The sequence below is a fragment of the Symphodus melops genome, assembly GCF_947650265.1.
Source record: "Symphodus melops genome assembly, chromosome: 8".
Classification (NCBI taxonomy): Eukaryota; Metazoa; Chordata; class Actinopteri; order Labriformes; family Labridae; genus Symphodus; species Symphodus melops.
The window spans coordinates 19,531,051-19,556,902 of record NC_136698.1 but is presented as its reverse complement, the minus strand read 5'-3'; the positions used below and the strand labels follow the sequence as shown (position 1 = coordinate 19,556,902).

At 39.7% G+C, this 25,852-nt stretch overlaps 1 protein-coding gene across 1 annotated transcript; it reads left to right on the top strand.

Moving 5' to 3' along the window:
- Positions 1-1,888: 1,888 nt before the first annotated feature.
- On the top strand, positions 1,889-25,763 carry kdm4aa (lysine (K)-specific demethylase 4A-a). Its single transcript, XM_079350347.1, has 22 exons — positions 1,889-2,014; positions 4,975-5,139; positions 7,256-7,431; positions 7,874-7,988; positions 8,122-8,315; positions 9,851-9,900; positions 10,213-10,316; positions 10,477-10,614; positions 11,528-11,757; positions 12,063-12,226; positions 14,866-15,272; positions 15,697-15,793; positions 15,935-16,119; positions 17,689-17,893; positions 19,339-19,415; positions 20,231-20,286; positions 20,528-20,636; positions 21,469-21,657; positions 21,860-22,030; positions 23,111-23,230; positions 23,331-23,423; positions 24,942-25,763. Exons 2-22 carry the CDS (start codon positions 4,999-5,001, stop codon positions 25,080-25,082), a joined length of 3,162 nt encoding a protein of 1,053 aa, XP_079206473.1. The 5' UTR covers positions 1,889-2,014; positions 4,975-4,998; the 3' UTR covers positions 25,083-25,763.
- The last annotated feature ends 89 nt before the right edge of the window (positions 25,764-25,852 follow it).

The window sequence follows — 25,852 nt, the reverse complement described above, 5'->3', positions numbered from 1 at the left end:
CTTGGACAGAAAAAAGGGCTTCCCCTATTACCCTTTACACACAGGGCTAGACATCTAGCTTAAGGCACGCCAATGCAACACAGCACGCTACACCCTCTACTGGAGGCACATCACACTTTGCCACAACATCCATTTGTCCTCCACTGCACTCATGAACACCACATGGAAGAGAAAAACTTCGACTGTCCCAACGTACTACGGTAAACTACCCCGCTATGCCGAGCCCACCCCACACTAATAAAACACATCAATGTTAGGTTTTTCAGTTAGTTGGACCCCAAAATACAGAGACTGACACTGGACGTGAAAAGTTCAACTGTAGTTTTATTGTTTCAAACACAAAAAAAAGCACTCAGTGAAGGCAGGGAGCTGGCTGGCCAGAAGTAGAGGGAAGTAGAAGGAGGCACACCAGCAAATCTGAAGACAGAAGAGCAAAGGTAAGTAAAAACACGTAACTTATTGCACAAAATATATCCAACAGGACCATGGGCTCAGTAAACAGGAAGCAGGAGGAGACACTACCGAACATGACGGAAATATCAATTAACAACTGCCGGACTGTGCAGGGTGATTGTCAATGATCGGAGGGGGGGGGGGGGGGGGGAGGTATGTGAACTTTCAAGGCCTGGGAGGAGAATTGTGGACCTCTCTCCAACACAATGTCCTGAGGAATGCCATGCAGTTCCAAGAAAATGCTGGGTAAGCAGAGGTAGTTTAGGTAGGCGAATGAAATGAACCATCTTGGAAAACGTCCCAGGTTAATTTATCTCCAAGTATCCAAGGCAGTATATATAGTCCCTACCTTGACATTGTCTTCTCAATCACGGTGGGTAAAAATAACTAAAAAATCAATATGATTTTATGTTCATGTAGGCTATTTTGCTCAGTTAACTTTCACCCTAAAATGTTTATTTTCCACCTCCTGTTGACATTGATAGTTTGAAGCTATTTCCTTCAGAGTATTTATGTCAAAGACCATGAATGCATTTTGTAGGAGTTCTCACTAATGTGTGCATGATGTAGTTATGGTAGTTACAGTGAAAACGTTTGGGCACACTTGAAAAACTCTGCTTTGTCTTACTGCTCTGCAGAGAAAATAATGTTTTGTTTACACTATTATAAAATTCCTACTGTTTCACAAATGCTCATCTTTTGTCTCCAGGTAAAATTTTAGAACCTTTACAACCATCCCCTGCTGTCCCTGGGCCGCCTGCTTCTTATGTCCTCATGTTTCCTACAGGCTTGTTTGATATTGTTTGTTTTGTTGCACAGGGGATTTGAATTTTGTTTTGTTTTAGCACATATCTATAAAAATTATTATACCATTTTGTTCACGTTTGTTTGGGAGTCTTTTATTTTATTTTAAATAATGTTAAATATAAAGCTGAATGCCACTTTTCATTAAGTGTTTGAATGTTGTCTTTGGTGGTCAAACTGGCTGCAATATAAGGGGGCGACAGCTGCAATCTTGCCTATGGCACCAAAATGGTTTGTCCCAGCTCTGTCCACAGACCACAGTGCACCTTTAAAGTAGCTATACAAGGACCTCTTTTGTCACTTTCTGCCATGGCAAATCATAGTATCAGGCTCCATAAATGTATAATAGTTTCAACTTACGATGAGAGTAAATCAACTTAAAGCTCAAATTTAAACTGAAGAGGGCCAAACGGGCCCCTGAATTGGTGACACTTTCATGCATGGTCTGTCTCTTAGCTGCATCCTCGTTGGTTTTGACAAAAAAACGCAAAGACATAGGGAAGAGGCAAGAAAAGGAAACATAAATGCAGTTTTTGGTGATACAGCGACTCTGTGTAAAATATTAGTGGGCTATGGTTGGCTGGGAGCTACGCAAGCTCCTCCTGCGGAGTGACATGTAAATAAACACACACTGCGCGCATGCGCATGTGACTGAAATAATGGAGGACTGTCTTTTCTATCCCGTCTCATGATGTCTGTATTTCTACTTTAAAAGGCTTGATCGAGGAAAAAACGACTGGTCAAGAACTCATTTTACGTAAGCTTGCTATTGAAACTTCATAGATAGTTTGTTGTTTGAAAAGTTTGTGTCCAATAAACTAACAAGCAGCAACAAGCAGTGGTTGCTCGTCGGTTAGCTTAAAGCGTAGAGGCAGCTGTCAAACCTCAGTCCGTAGACTCGACGATAGCGGTTTATTGGACTTTTATTAAAAAGTTATTTGGTTTTTACAGAAAACGTAGGTTCTCTGAATAGGACCGCCGTTTGTTTTTTTAGATAACTCTTAAAATAACAAAATCCCCGAGACCCCGAAAGCTATACAGGGTTTAGCATGTTAGCTAAAGGACTAGCTAAATAATTTTCCGAGGAGCAGAGCTTTCATTGGGCCACGGTGTGTAACAGACAGGTTATTTACCCAATCACAGACTCAGGATCAGAATGTAGGCGGGTTATTTTGTAGACATGGCTACATGCTGAATTCCAAGTCCCTATGGTTTGGAATTGTAAAGACCATAATGCCAATGATACTTGCAGGGGTTCCCAAACTTTTCAGCCAGACACTGTCGACCCTCACTGCCCTAAAAATTCTTAAATCATTTAACACAGCCGGAAGCACCAGTACGCCTGTCCAAACACAGGCATTAGACCAAAATATAAAGAGAACATTCTCATATTATTTCAGTGTGTCTCTTAGTGCAGTTTTATCTACATAGACCAACATTTTTGCAGTCATCTGCAAACTTACATGTAGAGGATTATTTTCAAATAATTGCATTATAGAATAAATCTAACTGAAGGGGCTATATGTAACTTTCAAAAATACTGTTTATAGCGATACCACATGGCTGTCAGGCGAAATGTGTAACGGCCTAATAATTTATGTATAGCTACAAGTTACATATATATGTAACTTTTTACATGTATAAATTCTTTTTGTCACCCACTAATATGCAAACCTTTAACTGATGTGAAAAAGTAGATGTTCACTGTTTATCTGTGTTGCCTGTAAAAAAAGAAAAGAAAACGGGTCCAGTTTTCCGTCAAAGCTCCAGCCTGTGTGATTTTATGTTCGGTCTCAACGTCCTCACTCCGCTTCGCTTTGAGAAATAAACAGTACAAACTACAAACCCATCACACACTCCTGGTCGTTACCTGCACAGCCAGAGAACGCCTTCCACATACTTCTATCCGTCCACAGACTCATGTGTATGACTCCTCTGGAAACATGATGCCCGTTAATATCCAGAGTTTCAGGGCCGATGTTGATTTCTTTTTTTTTTTTTTGTTTAGTTTGTCTCGGTACAGCACACATTTTGTGGCGACTAAAGATGGGAAAGATTCCCTGTTGGGGTGCTTAGAATATCGATCTAACCCTAAAAGGTGGAGATAAACACTGCAGTCCGTTGATTGATCTTGTACAACAGCGGTATTAAAAGACAAACACAACACCGCTGTGTTTAAATACACCAGTGAATTTTTTTCGGCTGTACTTCTCACGGCACAAAGCTCTCTCTAAAACAAAGCTGGATTCACTTTTGTAACAAAGAGCCACATGCCAATGCACAGTTTGTCACTCAGAGTTAATTGTCCCGATAACAAGCGTCTGTAGCTCAAAATACTATGATGTTATTTCTCCTTTCATTTACCCATTCCTATAAATAAAAAAAAATCAGCAGCGGTGGTCACATTTGATCCCTTAGCGTAAGTAATATAACGATAGTTTCTAAAGAGATATGCATCGAGGGGAAACACTGCAATGACAAAGTAGATGAATAGCTGGATGTTGGTCTTTGTTTGTTTTGTTGTGTTTTTCTTCTTTGCGGGGTACACTGTGTCACACTGCTATAATGTCACGTACGTAACTGACGTGGTTATCGGCATCCAGCTTAGACGCCGCCTACCAAATATGGCACAGTTGGCTGTGGAAGCACAAACAGGATCAGGCTTTACCGATCTGAACCAAACTGTACTGATCCACACCAGACCGCTTGTTGGAAACGGGGCTTTAATATGTTATAATTATTGAGAGAACAGAGATGTTTTCAGCTTTTTGTTGCAAAAGGAGATAACCTTTTGTTCAGGGTTTTTTAAGTCACCTTGTGTGTGTTGGTTTTCTTAGAGAAGGGAGAGAAGAGATACCGAGGGCGTTGTCTCAGCTGAGGGTCTACCTCGCTGACTCGCACGTCAGCTACCAAAACAAATGTAACCCGAATGTAAGAAATCACAGGATTATATACAGTAGTAAGGTGCCTCCTCTAAAATGTTGGTGTGCTGTGTCAGCAGAAGTTTTAGCAGAGGTGGGGTGATGTTCGTGTGTTAGTCTCTGATAAAGAAAGTGTCCTTGAGGTGTTGCACCTGGAGAAGACAATAGAGAGTCTATGCTGCAAGTTTAGAGCAAAAGGAAGGGGTACATATAAGGATATACGGAAGAGGCACATTGGCCTAACAGTACAGTCATTTGTTAAATGGTTATATACATTCAATGTAGGGATAAACCTAATCAAATCTAATGCCATGTGCTCCTTTAAAATGAACTAATGACATTGATGAATACACTTATATATACTCTTGATGTGTCAAATAGTCAACGTTCCTCATTTTCAGCACTTAGGCCACTTGACATTTTTAGTTCCATTCAGTTTTAACTATTGAAAAAAATGGTGCAAATGTCATTTTAAAAAACACAAAACTAACATGTATGTGAACCTGATGCAAATTGTGCTCTTTAAAAGATTTTTGAATTGGTCATCTAAACGACACTTATCTGTCACTGACCCAGCGCCTGAACTGTGGAACCAGTTACACCAGTACATTTTCCCACCTAAGCACAGAATCAAACAAAAACATTAGCAGGGTATTGATACGGCCCGTTATGTGAAGTGGCCCCTCATCACTGTTGGACACTTGGTCACAAACTGAAATGTATCATATATATAAAGTGGGATACAGTCACACGTGCATATCTTTTAATCCTCTTGCTTTTGTTCTTTACTATGTAGAGTCGAGGTTGAAGTGTCGATCTCATGATGACTTCTGACGTGCCAGTCCAAAGCGTAGGCTCCAGGCTGATGACCTTCACCCCCTCCAAAGAGGAGTTCAAGGATTTCAACGGGTACATTGCCTACATGGAGTCAAAAGGGGCACACAAAGCTGGAATGGCCAAAGTAAGTGGAGTGTGTTGTGTTCTGTCAGGGACTGCTGTGTGTTTACTGATCATTTCTCTTGAGACCTACTGTGTGTTCAAGCCTCTACTGTATGTGAGTTCACAGTTTAACGATAAAGAATATTATTTTTAGCAGTGGTGCTCGGTGAGGTATTGAGGAATTAATTGTAAAAAAAGACGAGCCCTGTGAAAGAAATACAGAGGCAGATACCTGATTGACATCTGACAGAAGATCTTTTTGCTTTGAAGCAACAGCAAAATATGGAAACTCAAAAGGTCACTGCCAAAGGCTAAATTTAATAAGAAGATTTTGTCTCAATGTATCAGCAGATTAATGTCTTTTTGGTCTTTAATCCTGATTATCGTACATTTCACGTATATGGCACTTTTGGCATCATATCATTCATTATTTAATTTATTTTGATGATGTATTATTCAATCTATTAGGCGTGGTAGGTCTCACGTCCTTTGGACTGATAAAAGACATTTGATGTAAAACGTCACACGTTATAACAGTCAATCAGGGACAGGATGTGTTTTGTTTGTTTGAATGTGCCAAAGTTGATGCAATTGGAAATTTATCTAAATGCATTTTTAGAATCAGTTTAACTTGGGTGAACTGTGCTCTTTTTTAGGGATGCTCGATATTGGCTTTTCTACCGATATCCGATATTGTCCAACTCTTAATTTCCGATACCGATATCACCGATACCGATATATGCAGGCTTTTTACATCAACACTCTTAGGTAACAACAACATAAAATATCTCCTGTGGAATTAACACATTATGCCTAATTTTATTGTGATGCCCCACTGGATGCATATGTGAATGAAACATGGCTTTCCAAATGTACACACTGAGAAAAATAAGAGAACAACTTAAATTATGGAAAAAAGTGCCATATTTATTTAGTGTTAGAGAGAAACCTCAACAACAAACAGCCTCAAACAACACCACAGACAATATAAAAAAAAGGAAGAGGCATATCTTCAGTCCATTAGTTGTAAACAAACATAGTCAATGAATGACTGGCCATAACTTGTCAAATAATATACTCAAACTGGGCTCAATCTCTTTTGAGAGTAACAAAATCCTCTCTCCTGATGCCTCCAGTACTCCAAAGGGCATCCTTTCGAGGGGATGGCTTCTCCTAGGTCATGCATGCACCTAAAGAAAGAATAAAAAAGAGAGACAGGGAATAAATATATAATAGAATTCCTCCATTTCTTTAATAGAATTTCTATTATTTATTTTTCTTTGAAGCACTGACTGCCAAATGGTTATTGTATTCATTGTATGTAATGTATATTTTTAATGTGACGCACTCAGCACAGCAGATTAAATTTAGTTTGATGATTAAGTTAATCAATTACTCACCTGCGCTGTCTCGCTTGTAGGTGCTTGAGCTGCAACTTCATTCTCTGCAAGGATTTCTTGGTACAAGGATTTCAGTTGACTCTTTAAGTGACAACTGTGTGGTTTTCTTCGGTTTCGGCTGTTGCTTATTTTCATCACTTTGCTGCGCAAATGTAGCATGCAACTCTGCGTGATTCTTCTTGACATGGGTTATTAGAATTGATGTATTAAAGGAAGACACCTTGTTTCCTCCTCGCATAACCGACACTTTGCAGTCATTGCAAATTGCAAATTTATTATCCGTAGTTGACACTTGGAAATAGTTCCAAACCACGGACACCTCATTCACCGGGTGAGCTAACTTGTTAGCCACGAGTCCAGCGTGTTGTATTTGTTGTTGTTTAACGTCATCAAGCGCGCGCCCATAAACGTCTCGTGCTGCGTTCATGCAGACTCGGAAATTCCAATATCGGTTGTAAAAATCCGATACCGATATTTCCAAATATTACGTTTTTAAGTCAATATCGGCCGATAATATCGGCCCTCCGATATTATCGGACATCCCTACTCTTTTTCTATAGAGGTATAAAATTCAACAAAATATAATATCAAATAAACAGACTAAATGAGATAATAGTGCAGAATATGCTGAAGTTAACATGGGGTAAGGTATTAATTAAGGTATAAAATCACGAATATAGCAACCAAAACAAATTCTATTCATTCTATTTTTGATCTCTTTTGTTTCTTCTCTTGCAGGTTATTCCACCTAAAGGCTGGAAACCGAGACGGTCTTATGATGATATTGATGACCTGGTTATTTCAGCTCCAATTCAACAGGTGGTGACTGGCCAATCAGGACTGTTCACACAGTACAACATCCAGAAGAAGCCAATGACTGTACATGAGTTCCGCAAGACCTCCAACACGGACAAGTCAGTTATATTTTGATTTCTTTTCATCTTATTTACTTGCGTCTACCGCCCCATATTGGTTTTAAAGGGAACTGCATAAAAGGAATTGAATCTTTCTAAACGGCATTCACAGCTTTGTGGCTGTATCGATGCTGTAAAATCTGCATTGATACAGGTGTTGGCAAGGAGCAGATGATGATATATTGCCATATTGATTTTTAGAGCACAGGTATACACCAGACCAACTTCAATATTTTGGTCCATATCAGAACTTGAACCGGGGACCCTCCGGTTCCCAACCCAAGTCCCTACGGACTAAGCTACTGCCGCCCCCTATGCCACAAATAACTGATAGACAGAATTTGTGCTATGACTAAGATTATAAAGCCAACTTGTCACAATAAGGTGTTAACAAGCTCTCTCCTTGAACATGTGGTTTTTACTAACATCTCAAATATCACAGGTTCTGCCATCCGAGATACGTGGATTTTGATGAGCTGGAAAGAAAGTTTTGGAAGAACCTGACCTTCAACCCACCCCTCTATGGGGCTGATGTAAATGGAACCCTTTATGATCCAGTGAGTAGTGAAGAGATTTCAAAGTGCCACAGACTTCCAATGCAGTACATATACATCGACATCTTGATGTTTTTGCCCAATCATTTTGTGATTTATTTTAAATCCTTGTCATTTTGACTTTGGACCTCTGCAGGACGTGACTGAGTGGAACATTGGCCATCTCAACACCATTCTTGACACTGTAGAAAATGAGAGCGGGATCAAGATCAAAGGAGTGAACACACCTTACCTCTATTTTGGGATGTGGAAGAGTGCCTTTGCATGGCACACAGAGGATATGGACCTGTACAGCATTAACTACCTTCACTTTGGAGAGCCTAAGTCTTGGTACAGTCACTTTCATATGACAATCCTGGAAAGACAAGTATCACTATTATTTTTCATTTTAGGCTTTTATTTTATATTTTCCAGTCTGCCTGTCTTATAAACTTTAAACACTTAATGATCATGTAAAGCCATGCATGTTACATGTGACCTTATGCACAAGAGGTAACCGTACTCAGGATCAGTTCCTGAGACTAAAGGCGGAAAAGATCCCCAAATTACCGACTCGTGCTGTCCTACTTTTTCGGACTCTTCTGTTCGGGTGCCAAGAATATTGATCCGACACTAAAAGGTGGAACTAAACACTGCAGTCTGTTGATTGATCTCATTCGACAGCGGCATTAAAAGACAAACACAACCCCGCTGTGTTTAAATACACAGTCGATTGTTGTTTTTTTTCAACACACAGCACACAACCCTCTCTGAAACAAAGCCTGACCTCGTTTTGTGACAAAGAGCCACATGCCAACATCTAGGTCCTCACTCAAAGTTAATTGTCCTGAAATCAAGCAACCATAGTGCAAAATACTATGAAGTTATTTCTCCTCTCCTGTTTACTTTCTTTTCTCCTCTCTTAAGTGAAAAAAAAATCAGCAGCGGCTGTCATATTTCAGGCATAAAGGGGAAACACTGCAATGACAAAGCCGATGAATTGCTGAATGTTGGTCTTTGTTTACTGTGTTGTGTTTTTCTTCTTTGTTGAATTTATTCGCGGGGTACACTGTGTCACACTGCTATAATGTCAAGCTATTACATAGCTGACGTGGCTATCAGCATCCGGCTTTTCGCCGCCTACCAAATATGGCACGGTTGGCTGTGGAAACACAAACAGGATCAGACTTTATTGAACCAAACCAAAGTGTACTGATCCACACCAGACCGCTTGTTGGAAACAGGGCTTAAGACTCTTTACGTGCCTTTATAATGATCAGCTTGTAAAGAGGCTGCTGCACAAATGTTTAAAGTTTTTAAAGCTTTTAAAGTACGTCTTAAAAATTATCACACATAATAATTTTGAAGTGTTTATAATTAAACCATGTCTGACTCGATTCTATGTTTGACTTTTTAAATCTTTTTTTTTGTAGTAACCAATCACAGCTTCCCAAAAAATGTGTCACACCTAGTAGTGGGGTCAACCACGCCTCCTCGTGATGATGAACGTCTCTGAGAATGTTCCTTAATCAGTCCTAGGCCAAGAGTCCTTGCGAGGACTTTTTTAAACTAAGTTAGGAGCTCTCGCTCAAAGGATTCTCTGAGTGTTTGTGAATATGGGCCCTGGTCTCTCTTCTCTTGCTGGCCTTGCTTCAAGTCCGTCTGCAATATGCTTGCCCAAACTGATACCTACTGATTTAAAGAGTAATGAGAAACAACATGCGATGCTCTTTATTAAAGACATTCACTACCATATAGAACAACATAGAACTCAGCCTACAACTCTCATGCCACCAGTCATAAAAGAGCAGTACACATAACAAGCTAAAATGCTGCCAAAATGATCACCATGATTAGAATTGATGTTTGTATGTGTTGCTCATCAGGTATGCTGTGCCTCCAGAACATGGGAAAAGACTGGAGCGACTTGCAAAGGGTATGTTATGGTTTCTTGTAGAACTGAATTTTTTTTATTAATGTATTATTACAAGCAGTTTCACACAGTTCCAATTTCAACCAAGTTTCACATCCCAGTGTTTCCCAATAAACTGTAACTTGGTCGGTCCACCCAGTAATATGTACCACAGTACGAGTTACTCGCTGACCTTTTTCACCAAGTTTCTAATTATTTATTTTTGTTGTCTGTCCAAGATTGTCATTAGCACTTACATTTGAATGTCCCATTTAACAGATTTAATATGCATATACCATCAGAAACACTAATGTTTATGGTTTTCTCTCTTTCCAGGTTTCTTTCCAGGAAATGCTCAGAGCTGTGAAGCCTTTCTGCGCCACAAGATGACCTTGATGTCACCCTCAATCCTGAAAAAATATGGCATACCGTTTGAGAAGGTGACGCACATTTATTTTGTGTTGCACTCATAAAATATAGTTGGAAAAAAAAAACCTTCGCAAAATGCAGAACAATAAGGACTTTATAATTGAATAATTAAAAAATAATGGAAGTTTGAGCCGCTAACAATTCTTGTAAATGTGTTGTTTTTATACTCAGGTAACTCAGGAGGCTGGGCAGTTTATCGTGACGTTCCCATTTGGCTATCATGCTGGTTTCAACCATGGATTCAACTGTGCCGAGTCAACCAACTTTGCCACCCAGCGTTGGATTGACTACGGCAAACAGGCCACTCTGGTACACAAATAACTAACGCTTCACCCATTGGCTATTTTCTGACTAGTTTCGGCAGTTTATCCTCTTGGAACAAGGACCAAACTTTCGGGGTTCCTGGTGTAGCTGGATAATTCACGAAAGAGAAATCAAAAGCCAGACTTTCTTTAATTTGTTGGTAATTGTTAGTATCACACCCATTGGGTTCAGAGTACTCCAACATCATGCTGGATCTCCTGTGTGAGGGGAGGTAATTAAAATAATACAAATAAATACATGTGGGAATTTGTTGTGGATGCGGTTTATAAAGTTTGAGTCCATAAAGTTATTTCACCAATGGTATCCAATCCAATCCAATCCAACTTTATTTAATTAAGCACTTTAAAACAACCACAGCTGACCAAAGTGCTGTACAATAAATTAACAAAAAGTTCAAAAAGGCATAATACACAATAATTTAAAAGATATAAAAACATGACTCATGGTATGCTGTTAAAAAAATAAATAATGGGGTTGTGAATATTCCTTTTAAAAGGGACCTGACAGAAAAAGTTTGACAATCAAAAAATTGAAGAGCCCCGCCTATTGGCATCGGGCTTACATGCCGCCTACCAAATAGGGCACGTGTTGGCTGTGGAAACGCAAACAGGATCAGGCTTTAACGAGCCAAACTAAACTGTACTGATCCATACCCGACTGATTGGTGGAAACAGGGTTTAATTGTTATTAGATGGGTTGGGTCCACCTCTTTCCTCCTTTTTTTTTTTTTTTTTTTTTTTTTTTCAGCACACAGAAAAAAAAGCCCTGAGACACAGTATTCAAACATAGAGCTATAGGCAAACTTATGTCAACGACTTGTGTATACTGTCAACCCTGATAATGAAAGTAACTGTTTTTGCATCATTGTGTCACTAACATTTTGGCCTTTGTTTTACAGTGTTCATGCCGCCAGGACATGGTAAAGATCTCCATGGATGTGTTTGTACGCAAATTTCAACCAGACCGTTACAAACTGTGGAAGGCAGGCCAAGACAACGCTCCCATCGACCACTCCAAACCCATACTGGAGGCAGATCAGTGTCTGAAAGGCAAGACCAAGGCCTCAGCGCCTGTTCCTAATGAAGCTGAATCTGACGAGCCAACGACCCCTGTCCAGGAGGACAGAAGGTGTGGTATTACTTTCTGCTCACTCTCTAAAGATACTCTCTGGTGATTTTTGGGCGATCTTAATGGATAAAAAGGTCTGTTAATTGTTAAGAGAGGTATAACATAGCTTCAGTTTTACAAACAGGTGCTGTGTTATCTACTGTATATAGTTCACTTATTATTGATTCATAGCTCATACTACTACACTTTCAAATATTTAATGTTGAAGGTTTTCTCTGAAATGCACTCTAGACAAACACATGTGGGTTGGCTGTCAGGGTTTCCCTTTGAGTTCTGCTAAATCTGTAATGTCTCCCATGAATTAGTTCCAAGACTCAAATTGGGAAAAAGCATCAACTTGAAGTGTTTGGAGCCTCTGAAGACTTCAAGCCTGAGCTTACCATGAAGGAAACAGTAGAAGTTGAGCCAAAGACAGCAAAGTTGATCGATGAGGACTCTTCAGCCAAAGTCCCAGACATCCCAGACAAAGGTAAGTGTGTAAAGATAGTCTCTGAAGTTTTTACGTGAAATCAATCCATAAAAATCTTCTTATGTTATTTATGATTTTATGAACAGAAACTCTATAATAGTTACCCTTTAACTGTTTTTTTTTTTTTTTGATTTCGTCATTTGAATCTTTGATCTCATAAGACTGTTCAGGGATAAGGGTGCAGTGTTAGCGCTCCGACCTCTCAGCCTTCACACTGGTGTGTGCCGTTACTGACTGCACTTCCACTGAGGAAGCTGACAGCTTGTCAGGTTATGTTTCAATGAGCTGTGCCAGAGTCTTGGGCTTGTTCCCCCTTACACCAGTTTACCAGTTTTGTTCGAAAAAGCCCAGACTTTGCCAAACAGCTCCATCTAACACCTGCAGCAGTGTCCTGCCTCCGAGCACATTCACTTCTCTGTGCACACTGAAAGCCAACAGTTCAGCTGGAGTCTCACCTCCACAGGTCACTCATTGTCTTGAATTTAAGTTTCTATTTAAACAAACCAACACTTCACACGGTTTCCAGGGGCTTTTATAAATTTAAACGTGTTCATTACCAAACACGGTTCATCAGAAAACATCAACAACAACAAAAGGGTTAAGAAGGGGGACTTTTTCTGTCGTTTCATTGTCATACTAAACTTAATTCAAAAGGTGCCTTTCAACCGGAAGGCCTCTTCATTTCATGAACTTTTCAGTTATTTATATATAATTATTTATAATTATTAAATGTTTTCTTTATTTATATATATATATATATATATATATATATATATATATATATATATATATATATATATATATATATATATATATATATATATTTATATTTATATATATAAGTTTCAGTTATCTTTTGGATTTAACTTTGAGATGGACTTTCTTTTCCCACCATGCAAATACAAGGATCAAGAACAATCAAACATTTTAAAATGTAGTATGCCTTTGGTTTTGATAACATTACAATTCATTTTGGAATTAGTAAGATATTGCTTTTGCTTCGGACAACTGCTGTAAGATCAGCAGAGAATAGTGAGTGAGTAAGGGCCCAAAGCATGCCGGGGTGTGTTGTGACCTCAGGAGCGTAACAGCGAGACGTAGCAGAGCAGCAGGCCTTCCAGTTTGATTTGTGTAAAAGTGAAAGTTTAATGCTACACAAAGGGCCACGACCTTTTGTGTAGAATCTCGCGGCGCACAACAGGAGACCCTAAACATAAGAAGTCTGAAAATGCTAAATTTGGTCATTATTTCTACATTCAAAATGATGGTAGACTTCCTGTTGGTTTCTGACTCTGGGTGCCAGAGGATTTTATGTAGGTCCTGACATGGTTAACGTACAACAAAATTGTAATGCATGTCGGAGAAAAAAAACCTCTATCGGAAAGAGACGTCAAACTTTGACCGAACGGCCTTTAACGAAAAAACGTGCAGAGCACAAGGTGAGATCTTCAACATGTCCAGGACAAACCCCTCGGACAAGTTCAAATTTTCCTTGCATTCAAGACAATATGAAACACTTCTGTAATGTTTTGACTATAAGGTTATAAGAGGGTTTTATGTAGGTCCTGACATGGTGAATGTGCATAAAAATGGTCATGCATGTAGGACAAAAAAACATCTATGGAGAGGCTTTTTTAAATTTTCAAGGGGGCGCCACTGAGCCATTTAGCCACCGCCACTTATTATACCCACATGACCAGTCTTAATTTTATTTAATTTAATTTCCTACTGGGATCATGTGTGTGACGTTTGTGTGACTCTAAAACTAAATTAAGCCTCTCACCAAACTACTTCCTGTTTGCGGCGAACAACGCATCTGTATGGGGAAAGAGTTTGACGTAGATGTTTGAGCTTGAAACAGTGGTATGGCCACGGTGTTAAATTTGTAGCTTTAGCTAGTGCTGATTCAGAAGCAGCAACTTCCTGTTGTCAACAGGTGGTGCATACAGGTGGTGCATACAGGTGCAATACAGGAATTTCAAGCATGAATACGTTCAGGGCAGACCCTGGATCGTGCATGACAAATTTTGAAAAAAAAATCCTAGTGGACTTCCTGTTGACATTACAGCCAAGCGATCACTGACCTTTTAGTTGGTTTTGGTATGATTAACATGTAAAAAAAATTGTCATTTGTGTAGTTAAAAAAAACAATTGTGTGTCGTCAAAAGGGACTCATTCATTCCCGAGTTCAGTAAACATCAGGGATTACAGAGCTTGTTTGAATTGTTAAATTTTCTGATCAGTGTTTTTATAATAGCTCATGAGAAAGTTTTGTTACAGTACAGTAAAAACATTCTTCTAGCTGGATGTCAACTGGCTTTGTGGGTTTCCAGTCTGTTTAGAAAAAAAGCCAAATCTTCCCAGCCAGAAGGTGGGGAGGATTAAACAGTAACAATAAGCATATATGTATTTTAAAACACAATATTGTACAGACAGTCATGTACTTCCCATACTGCAGCATGGACACAACTCTGATTTATATTCAGGAGATCCTTATCCTTAAGAATATTGTACTAAGCCAAACCCAACAGTTACTTATTGTATAGGATGAAACAAATAACAGTCACATCCTAGGCTAACATCTTGCGATGGTTTTGGCGATAGTTGCTATAATGCAGATTATTGTACTTTTCTTTCAGACACCGTCAGCGTTAAGCTGAAGCCTAAGCCGGACAAAGAGAAGAGGCTGCAGACGAAACCTCCGTTTAAAGTCAGAACAAACAAAAGTTTAAACAGACGGAGTCCTTCGAAGAAGAACAAGAACAACACATCAAATGTGGATGTCTCTCCTTCCAAGACCTTCGATCACTCAGACATGGCTATATGCTCTGAGCAGGCAGGCAGCAGTGAGGAGCCAAAGCTTAGCAGCAGCTGCAGTCAGACACACAAATTATTCCAGAGGACTATGAGCCCTGCAGACGTACTGCATGTGCACAGCTATGCCAAAGGAGACTACGGAGAGGGAGAAGCCCCAACCAAGGAAGAGAAGCAGACTGATGGCAGTGATTGCGAGACACAGGAAGACAACCAACATATGTTCAAAAGAGTGAGTGGACATTGAGCAACATTTAATATGGTACTGCATATTTTAATGGATCTTAGCCAAGTGTCTTGTAGTTGTGATCATATCAGTCGAGCCTCTCAAGTGTAAATATTGTACCTTTTTTGAATGCCCTTTTAAAGCAGGGAATTTGTTTGTGTATAGCAGAACAAAACACAGTGACCTCCAAAGATCATATTAATAAAAGACATCCAGCCACGCTTTGTAATAGGATCTGAAAATAATCACAGTTTGGGTGTTTTTGCTTGGAGAGAAAATCCTATGTGGCATTAAATACTCAGATTTGGAGCGGATACATCATGTAGAAAAGCAGGTTGTGTAAAAAAAAAAAAAAAAAAAAGGGTCAAACATGAGCACATCCGGAGGGTAAGTGAGAATGTTGCTGATTTAAGATATTCCTCTCTGCCAGGTAACAAAAGAGGTGGGTGGAGAAGTAGAACCGAAACCTGATCTGGGGCAGCTCCCAGGCCACCATCCTCTCATAAAGGACGGCATGAGCGATGAAGGTGAGTCACATCAACTATAACCATATGATGGGGTTGCCTTTCATTTTGATCACTATTGCTTAGGGTGTTCAATATCCTCCCTCGTGTATGCGATGAACCTAAATCTAAATATTCACTTTTGTCATTGTGTTTATTCATCAGAGACTCCACAAGAGGCTCTACCAGCAGATGAGGGTGGTGTGGAAGGGGAGAGCTGGGCTAAACCTCTGGCTCACCTGTGGCAGAGTGGACCTTCCAACTTGAAGAAAGAGAAGGAGTACAACAAGCGCATGGGCTCCAAACCTCCATTCTGCTGCATCTGCGCACTCTTCTACACATACCAGCAGGTAGTCTGCACCAGCACTGACTCCCCCCTACAGTCAAAACCACTTATCCACACTGCTCAGAAAAACTGAAGGAATACTTCACTGTAACACCATGTCACATTGTGAACTAATTTCACCTGCTTTGGTGTAAATAAAATTGACAAAAGGTGTAATGGACAGGCAAAGCAATACAGTCACCCAATATGGGAACGGTTTTGTGGCAACAGACATATTTATCTGTCCTTATCCTTCCAGGCCTACCTTTTTTTTAGTTCTGTGTTCTGCTCGTGTCCTTGTCACTGCAGCCGGCAGCATTAGGTCGCACCCGTCGCCAAATCAGATGGTGCAGGTCGTCCAGGGTGGCGCATCCATATGTGCACAGGGATGGTCTGACAGGGCGTTAGAAGGGCATAACCCCCGCCCTTTGTGTGAGGAAGAACGTTTCTGATCAAACTCTCAGGTTGACTCGAACCTGGTGAGCGCATGGAGACGACAGCCTTCATGTTGCTGGCGGCCTGAATGTCTACCAGCTTGCTTTGAATAGCCGCTTACTCCACAACCATCATCGATTAAAAGTCGACGTAAATGCTCCGCCATGTCCAAGAAGTGGACATGACGGACAACAGTCGCAGCCTCACAGCTGTATTTGATTACCAGACACAGTTATCCTGTCCATAGATTTGTGTGTGACAAGAAAGATACTCTTAAAATAACCATGCACTCCTCTAATACATCTGCATTGTAAATGGCCTGTTATGTTTGGAAAGCACACAGCAAGCCTGCAAAGATGCCCTGTGTTGTTTAGTTACATTTAGTTTAATACAAAATCACTGGCATGGGAGTATCCAGATTTTAAAGTGGCAATTTTTCTGTGATGGACCTCTGAATGCTCAGGACATGTTATTGCTTTGTTTGTATGGTGACTCAACAGATTGTATTCCTTTGCAGTAGGAAAGTAGCAGTTTCCATTGCGAATGAGGAGCACAGTTACAGCGTTTGTAAAAGCTGGCATGATAAACAAATACTTAATCTCTTCATCAGAGCTGTGGTTTTCTGAATCAGTTTTGCGTTTCAGGCTCTTTGAAAGCGTCCCATCGCCTGCCTGACGATGTGAAAATAGCCTCTCTTTTTTTTTTTTTACAAATCATGACACAGCATACAAGTGACAAACCCAGTGATGGGCAACATGACAACGCCACAAATATGTTGCCAAATAATCAAAATTGGCCCCTTACTCCTGGCTGCAGTGTAGGTGATAGGAGTCTGTTATCACTGGTCAAAGTTAAGCCTTCCATCCATTTGGGAAGAACACAAAATAAATGTTTTAAAAAGTAGATTTGTAAATTAGACCAAAAATATTTCTTTTATTTTCCTTGAAAGTCCGACCCCCACAGTGTCTGTCCAGAAATAGCTGGCCTTTGTAGAGGTGTGGTTGACGATCTCTGATCTGGACAATGTAATGCTGATCCATGTGAACCCGTAGTTATGATTGAAGAAAATGTTCAGGATGAGGTGAAGTCTAAACTCTCCAGAGCATCACGTCTTGCCAAGTGTAATGACCTCAATGTTTCTGTGTGCTACACCTGTCAGACTGAATGTTCAAACAGTCTAGGTACTCCTGTCAAGGTGGCTGGTGGGCGGATACGGACCAAACCTCTGATCCCAGAGACATGTTTCATCACCACCACAGAAGAGGACTCTGAGTGTGAGGAGCAACCTGTCACACCTCATCTCGAGGAAGATGGAACCAGTCTTCTCATCAGCTGCTCTCAGTGCAACGTCAGGGTCCACACCAGTCAGTACACACAGCCTTCTGTTAGAAATACATCACACAGCTTCTATGTACCACATACAGTACGTGTTTTCTGACCCAACACAAAAATGTAATATCCTCCATTTTAACTCACACAATTGTATTTTATTCCTGAACTGTGTTACTATATACTATACTATATTTAAACAGCTGCAATATTAAGTTGAGATCTTCAACATCATTCAATCCATTTTAATTATATAGTAGCATTATAGCATTATTTATTTATTGAGAAAATAAATCAATCTTGAGTAACTCCAAACACTTCTCCTTGAAAAAACAACGTATTTTAGTGTAACAGTGGAGAAATTACTTCTAAATTAGACTTAAAACATTACAAGAATAGATGTTATGTTACAAAATTATAAGTTTAACTGAGGCTCATAAGTGGAACAGTTGTAGTTGAGCGGCTCCACAGCAGCAGCCAGTCTACAAGTGGAACCTCTAAGACCAGGGCACGAAGAAACTTCCTGGACAAAAAAAAAAAAAAAGTTAGTGAAGCTGTTTTCATAAATTCACTCCCGGAAATATGTAGATAATTTCAGGAGGGATAGGGGAGCTGTTACAATTCTTTAGTAACAAGTGGTAATAAGGAAGAGTTCTTGAAGACATGATGAAGACTGAAAACTAAGAGGTTCTAAAGCCCCGTTTCCACCAAGCGGTTCGGTTCAGTTCGTGTTGGTACAGCACCCATTGTGTGACATTTTCATTTCCACTAAAGCCGGGAAAGATCCCCAAATTACAGCCCGTACCGTCCTGCATTTTGGTGCTCTTCTGTTGGGGTGCCAAGTATATCAATCCGACCCTAAAAGGTGGAGCTTTTTTCATAATAATTTTCTCATTTTGTAAAATAAATGGTGAAAGAATCGTATCGTGAGCCCAGTATTGTGAATCGTATCCAATCGAGAGTTGAGTAAATCGTTACATCTCCACAGGTGATGGATATCATTAATTTCTTCATTCCTTTTCCAGAGCATATGAGTTATTAATTTCTGTCGGGACTTAAAGACAATTTCAACCAAAATCTTAGAAAGTGCATGTGGGGAAAATTACCAACCCTGACTTTAATATGTCCACACTGAATGAAAACAGCTTACTGCATGTGCATTAAAATTCCATTGCTTTATTTCTGTGACAGAAATTGTGGTCAGTTATGCCAAACGTTGCATAAGCGAGAGAAATTAAGGGGAATACGATATCAGTGAAAAAGGGCATGAAGTTTTTGTTGAGGGCTACAGTATAGACAGAAATAGCTCAATGGAAATACGACTTTCTGTCAGCCATTCAACCCAGAAAAGAAAACTATATAACTCAATTGCCTGGGATTAGCACAACATGAGGGAAGAACCTTAATAAAGACGATAACAGAAGAAAAATGAGTCACTCATTCACTACAACAGTGTGTCTTCTGTGCTTCTATACTCCAGGCTGTTATGGTGTGGATCCAGCCAGTGTGAGTGAGGAGTGGAAATGTGCACGCTGCAGGGCTGGAGCCATGACTGAGGTTGGTTTACAGGCTTTATTTATTTATTTACATTGTGTTAAAAAAACATCCTACAGCCTCTAACTGGTCATCATATTAAAACTTAAACTGTTTGAGCTCCAGCTGTCGTGGTAACGGCACCGAACCCAAATGTAACTTTGCACATTTGTTAACATTTCGACTTTCAGTCAAATGAAAACGGAGAACCAGCTGGTTTAAATGGAGTTTGTCAAATCTGGCCAAAAAGTGTAAAACGAGGAAACAACTCATTTGAGCTCACAAATTAGGCGTAGTATATGGTCTGCAAGATTACAGTAATAGTGCAAAGGAACCTTTTGAAATCCAAGGAATCTCCCTGAACGTTAAAGCCAACTTTTTTTTTCTCTCTGAGCGACTTTCAAAAACGGGATGCAACTTATATTCCGGTTCTATGGGGTCATCTCATCCTTGAACCAGAGGCTCACATATACAGTACATTTAGAAATCCTTAAAAGATACTGAAATGGTTCCCATAGCACCTTGTAGACAAGGTTGTATATGTGGTGAAAGATATTTCAAGTTCTCCGCCTCTGCTGTGTTTCAGCTTTGTGACAGAATCATTGGCTGCATGAAAAAGGAGTCTATGGTTTATGATTGGAAACTCTTAACTAATACTTCACACTGAGAGTCTCTTAACCCTGCGATTATCATGGCCTCAACAATACAGCCTTATAAGTATAATGGACAATGGGCTGGGGTCTTTCAAGAATTTATAAACAACAGTACAAATAACAGAAGTGGTTTTCTAATTTTCTAATGTTGATTAACATTATTGCCTTAATTTGTTCTTTTTGCAGAATTGCTGTTTGTGTTCACTGAGGGGTGGAGCACTGCAGAAAGCCAACAACAACAAGTAAGATGGTCCACATGTTTATCGGGTAGCGATGCATGTGGCTTTTTTAGGCTACTTTAATTTGATCTTCTCAAATTGTAGGAAATGTTCATTCCAAGTGCTAAAAGTAATGTGAAGCTGCTGTTATATATATATATATATATATATATCTGGAAACACACATATATATATATATTTGGTCTTACTGCAGGATGGAACCATCATGTCATATATAAACAACGTTTCGTGTGTCCTAATGCAGGTGGGTACATGTTCTGTGTGCTGTAGCTGTGTTGGAGGCACGCTTTGTCAACATCAGTGAAAGAAGTCCTGTGGATTTAAGTGGAATCCCTTTGCAAAGATTTAAACTGGTGAGTTCAAAAAGCCGGCAGGAGTGAATAAGAAGCAGATTGCTCCTTAATGTGGTGGGAGGTATGATCACATTTTCCAAGCACCTGTACTTCCAGATAAATAACCATCATGTGTTCCTCTTAAACCCAAATAATATATTACCTCACCTAAATATGAAATTTTTATTTCAATTTAATTAATTTGAAAATAAATGTATATTTATTTAAATATTTTAAATGAATATGTAACTGTGTATTTGTGTTGTACACTCAAGTCCGACTTAAACTCTAATTTTCATGACTTGTGACTTGATTCGTCTTGTGCACTGAGGACTGGTACTTGAGCATTTATGAATTGACTACATTTAATACAAGTGCTGTTGCCAGTAAAGGAGGACAAGGAGTAGCTAAACATCTGACACACAGATCAAGAGAGAGCAGGAGAGGTAGAGGCAGGAAATGAAGCCATCGTTAGATGAACAATATTGTCTAGCAGAGTGCTTGTTGATTGCTTCTGTTAGTCTAAGTGTGCAGTGACTTAGAAACAACAGCTGTAAGACACTACAAGACAAACAATTTAGCTTTATCTCTATCGTAGTAGCAAAAAACAACAGGAAGTAGTAGAGTAGTACGTCAGGACGTCAAGACAGCCGTCCTGAAGAAAGAAGATGAATAGCTTGATGTTGGTCTTTGTTTCCTGTGTCGCCTTTTTCTTCTTTGTAGAATTTATTAGTGTGGTACACTGTCACGTTTCTATAATGTCACGCTATTACCGGTACATAGCTGAGTCAAACTTGATCAATTATGATGATGATGATTATGACCCTGATGCCTATGTTAAAATCTCCAACAGAAATGTTACTACTGTAAGAAGAGGATGAAGAAAGCATCAGGCTGCTGTGTGCAGTGCTCTCATGGCCGCTGTCCAACTGCCTATCACCCCACCTGTGCCCAGGCTGCTAGAGTACTCATGCAGCCGGATGAATGGCCTTTTGTCGTCCATGTTACGTGCTGTAGACACAAAGGCCCCATTCAGATTGAAGTAAGGGGCCAGTTTGGATCTATGAACCTCTTTTTAAGATCTTACTTTAAACTATCGATTCATTATTAACCCTTAATCATTGCCTTAAAAGTATTGACATTTTTTCTAGTGTTTCCATATGAATGCCTTATAGACACTGAAGCAGTTTTCAGTAATCATGTTTTGATCATAAAAATGTGATGTTTTGTATCTCCTCTGACAGCGCAATAAAGCCGCCATGCATGAACTAACTGTGGGACAGAAGGTGATTTGCAAGCACAAGAATGGCCGCTACTACCAGTGTGATGTGGTGCAGCTGTCTAAAGAGACGTTCTATGAGGTCAACTTTGACGATGGTTCCTTCAGCGACAATCTCTTCCCCGAAGACATTGTGGTACGTATACATATTTTGGTTCAATTTTGTCATTTAAAACAAAACAGAAAATACATTAATACAAAAAATACCAAGTGTAAATCTAAAGTGTTATTCATGTCCCATTAACACTTATATTTCTGAGTCAATCTTGACCTTAAATAACAGACTCTCCATTAATAAAAAAAAAATGGCCCAAGCAGCTTTTCCAATCAATCACTGTTCATTATTTGTATAGAACCAATTTATAAGTATTATCTCGAGACGCTTGGTTGAAACGACACAGTCTGATGGTCGTGGTTGGGACGACGCCGTCCGATGGTCGTGGTTGGGGCAACACCATCCGATGGTGGTAGTTGGAACGACACAGTCCGATGGTGGTGGTTGGGGCAACACCATTTGATGGTGGTAGTTGGAACGACATAGTCCGATGGTGGCGGTTGGGGCAACACAGTCCAGATCACCAGATCACCTTGCTGTTGGTTGGTGGAACCCTGTTTTCAGTTCTGTGAACCCATTGGGGTTGTTTTCTTTTGTTTTTTTTGTTCTTATAAACCTTTTGAAAGGCCTGAGCTCAGTGTGAGGACCCTATTGGAACGGTGCGTGCATCACATTTAAGAGGTGCTTTGGAATCCGATATTTTAAATAGACCTGTTACTGGTCTATTAACTGTTTCTGTTCATGGTTTTCACTTCTATTTGACATGTAAAGATCACCAGTCCTCATTGAACCAGATGTTTCTGATGTATCTCATACATTCTAATTGTCAACAACATTTTCACGTAGAGTTTACTTTGAAAAGTTAGTGGGAGAAAAAGTTTGGATTGTTTGGTTCCCCCACTGCTTTACTAAAGTGCTAATGATGAATTGATGTTGGATGCTGGGTCTTTGTAATATAACCAGGAGTCAGGTATTTTACCTGAATTTTTAAAAGCGTCTCTAGATAACAGTTGTTATGAATTGGCGCTAAACAAATAAAGATTTATTGATTGACCTTGTAATAATGCATCCACCTTGTTGTATGCGTGTGGATGCTAAACAATTAAAATAATTAACTATTATCAGAAGTCTGTAATATGTTTCTTTTGTGTTTATTGTTAGAGTCGCAACTGTTGTCAACTTGGACCCCCACCACAGGGTGAAGTGGTTCAGGTGAGATGGACAGACGGCTTGGTCTACGGAGCCAAATTTGTGGCAGCACATGCAGTCCACATGTACCTGGTAAGAATTCATTCATGTTTGTTATAATGAAGTGATTGAAAATGATCAATTGGTCACGTTTGGGGCGCAAGTACAGCTAAACTGTTGTCTCTTATTGTAGGTGGAATTTGAGGATGGTTCACAGCTTACAGCTAAGAGAGACGATGTTTACACTCTGGATGAGGAACTTCCTAAGAGAGTCAAATCCAGATTGGTAAGTGCAAACCGAAACAGCACATTCACTGTTAATTCTACTGTGCATGTAAACTTTGATTTTCATAAGTCTTACAGCCTGTCCTAACACCATGCAGCGTGAAGCGAGCGTCAACAACAATATTGTCTTCTATTGTAGTGTCCTATCTAGACGCTCTGTCTAGGAAAGAGTAAGGAGGCGGCTCTTCACGACACTGACGCTCAAATTTCTCAACAGAGCTTGCTAGCTTGTAATACAAAGAGGGGATAATGGTGCATTACTAATATCATTAATAATATCTACATTTGTGATTGAAATGAGCTTTGACTTGTGTCAACACCAGAGAAAAACGTTTTTTCTGCTCTCCGCGTACCGTTCATTCACGAGCCTCTGTGTTATGATTTGAGTCAACAGCTCCTGAATACAATGTTTCCGTTTTTCCACCATCAATACAAAAGCCACAGATGTCATATTTCTTGCAAGGGGAAAGAATTATGTAATTAACAGATGGACAGCCAGTGTACAATTATTTGTGGTGTGTACAAGGGCGAAAATCTCACGGGGGGACAACAAACAGGAATTTTTTTTAAAGAGTAATTCCTGGGGGGGGGGGGGACACCAACGCTGCCATAAAAACTACTGTTTTATCCAGAGAGGGCTTGATAAAAGGCTGAAAGATGATGTGCTGACTCATGTTTTTGAACTATACTGAATAATGAACTGTCAGCTGGTCATCTGTTTGATCAAACTCAGGTGTGAATAAAAGACTAAAGCAATGACAGGAGGGGGGTCTGGGGGGATTCTCCCCCAGGAGAAAAAAATAGCTGTTGTAACGTGTATATGAAGCTTTTTGGATTATTTTGAGACTCATTTCTTCTCCACTTTTTTTCTCTGATTGACACTGAGAGTAAATATCATCACGATGTGAAACTTATAGAGACAGAGAACTGTGATCTGCAGATAGGAGCGTCTCTATCTCCAAATGGCTATGGCCACACTTATTTCAACAGTAGTTTGCATGTTTTACTCTTCATGAGGATAATAAAATTATATATATTCTGAATCTGCAGAGTCTTAGCTTTCTAAAGAGACCTTATTTGTGTTTCAAGAGCAGTGTTGACTTTTGTCTGGAGAAAGTTAGTGATCGTCTCCAACTCACTCACACTCACACCCCACAGACACTCGAACATGCGCTGAGGTGTTTTGGGGGGGGGCGGGGCTTCCGGAATGGACGAAACCACTGCCAAGGCAGGGGGGGACCAGATCTTTAAAAACTTAAAAAACAAACTTTTTTTGCGACTTTATTTAGAATAAGTGTTTACAACGCATATTAATATATTACTCAGAAATGTTTATGATGACATTATTACTGGGGGGGACAATTCACTATACCTCTAGGATTGGGGGGGTCCGGACCACCCTGTCCCCCCCGGGATAATATAACGCTTGCATGCTGTTAGGACACGGTGTTAAAAATAGTTGATCTGGCAGTGTTTTCATTCAGTAATATGATAATAATATTGTGTTTTGTCTCTGCAGTCCAAAGCCTCAGACATGAGATTTGATGGAATCTTTGAAGAGAAGGAAATCATCAAGGAATCAAAGAGGCAGAGAGTGATCAACTCGCGCTACAGAGGGGACTACATAGAGCCTGTGATTTACAGAACAATTATGGAGTAACCCTATCTGCGTCTCACCACACCAGCACTGACTGAGTGGACTGTGATAAATGAACCTTCACTAAGCAGCTTTCCACAACAAATTGTAGCTCCGGATGACTATTTCTTAGGAATTGTCTGTTTTTTTTATACAACTTGGTAATCTATTTTTGTTAAGAGAGAATTGTGTTGACCTGGGTTGAATGCAAGCTGATGTATTATAGGTTTAGAACTCAACACAGTGCAGTAGGCTGACGCTTAGCCATGACAGTACCAGGTAAGGAAGGAAACGTGAAATGAGAATTTGTTCTGACGCTTTAATAGAATTTGAAAGTGAGGCGCCGTAGGAAAATAAATTAGGTTGACATCAAGTAAAAGAACATGAGTGGCCTTATTTAAAGTAAATGTATTGATTAATTTATGCCCTCGTATTTACAGTTTTTTATCTATATTGCTGAGTCATGCTGAGAATAGCTCTCATACTGCAATAATTCCTTTTAATCCTCTCCCCGCTACTTTAATCACAAGTGTGTGACCGATGCTTACGCTCATGATCAATCTGTCAATTATCTACTCGATAAAACCACTAAATGACTTTTCTTTATTATATAGGAAATTAAGAATAGAAATGCTCATGACCATTTCCTCATCTTAAAGTGATTGACTTTGAAGTTTTAGTTTCACATTTGAGATGCTCAACAAGTATTCAAAATTTGACCTTTACCCTGAGGCTGATACTTTTTTTTTTTTTTAATCAACATAACATTTCACATATGAAATTGTGGCCTTTGT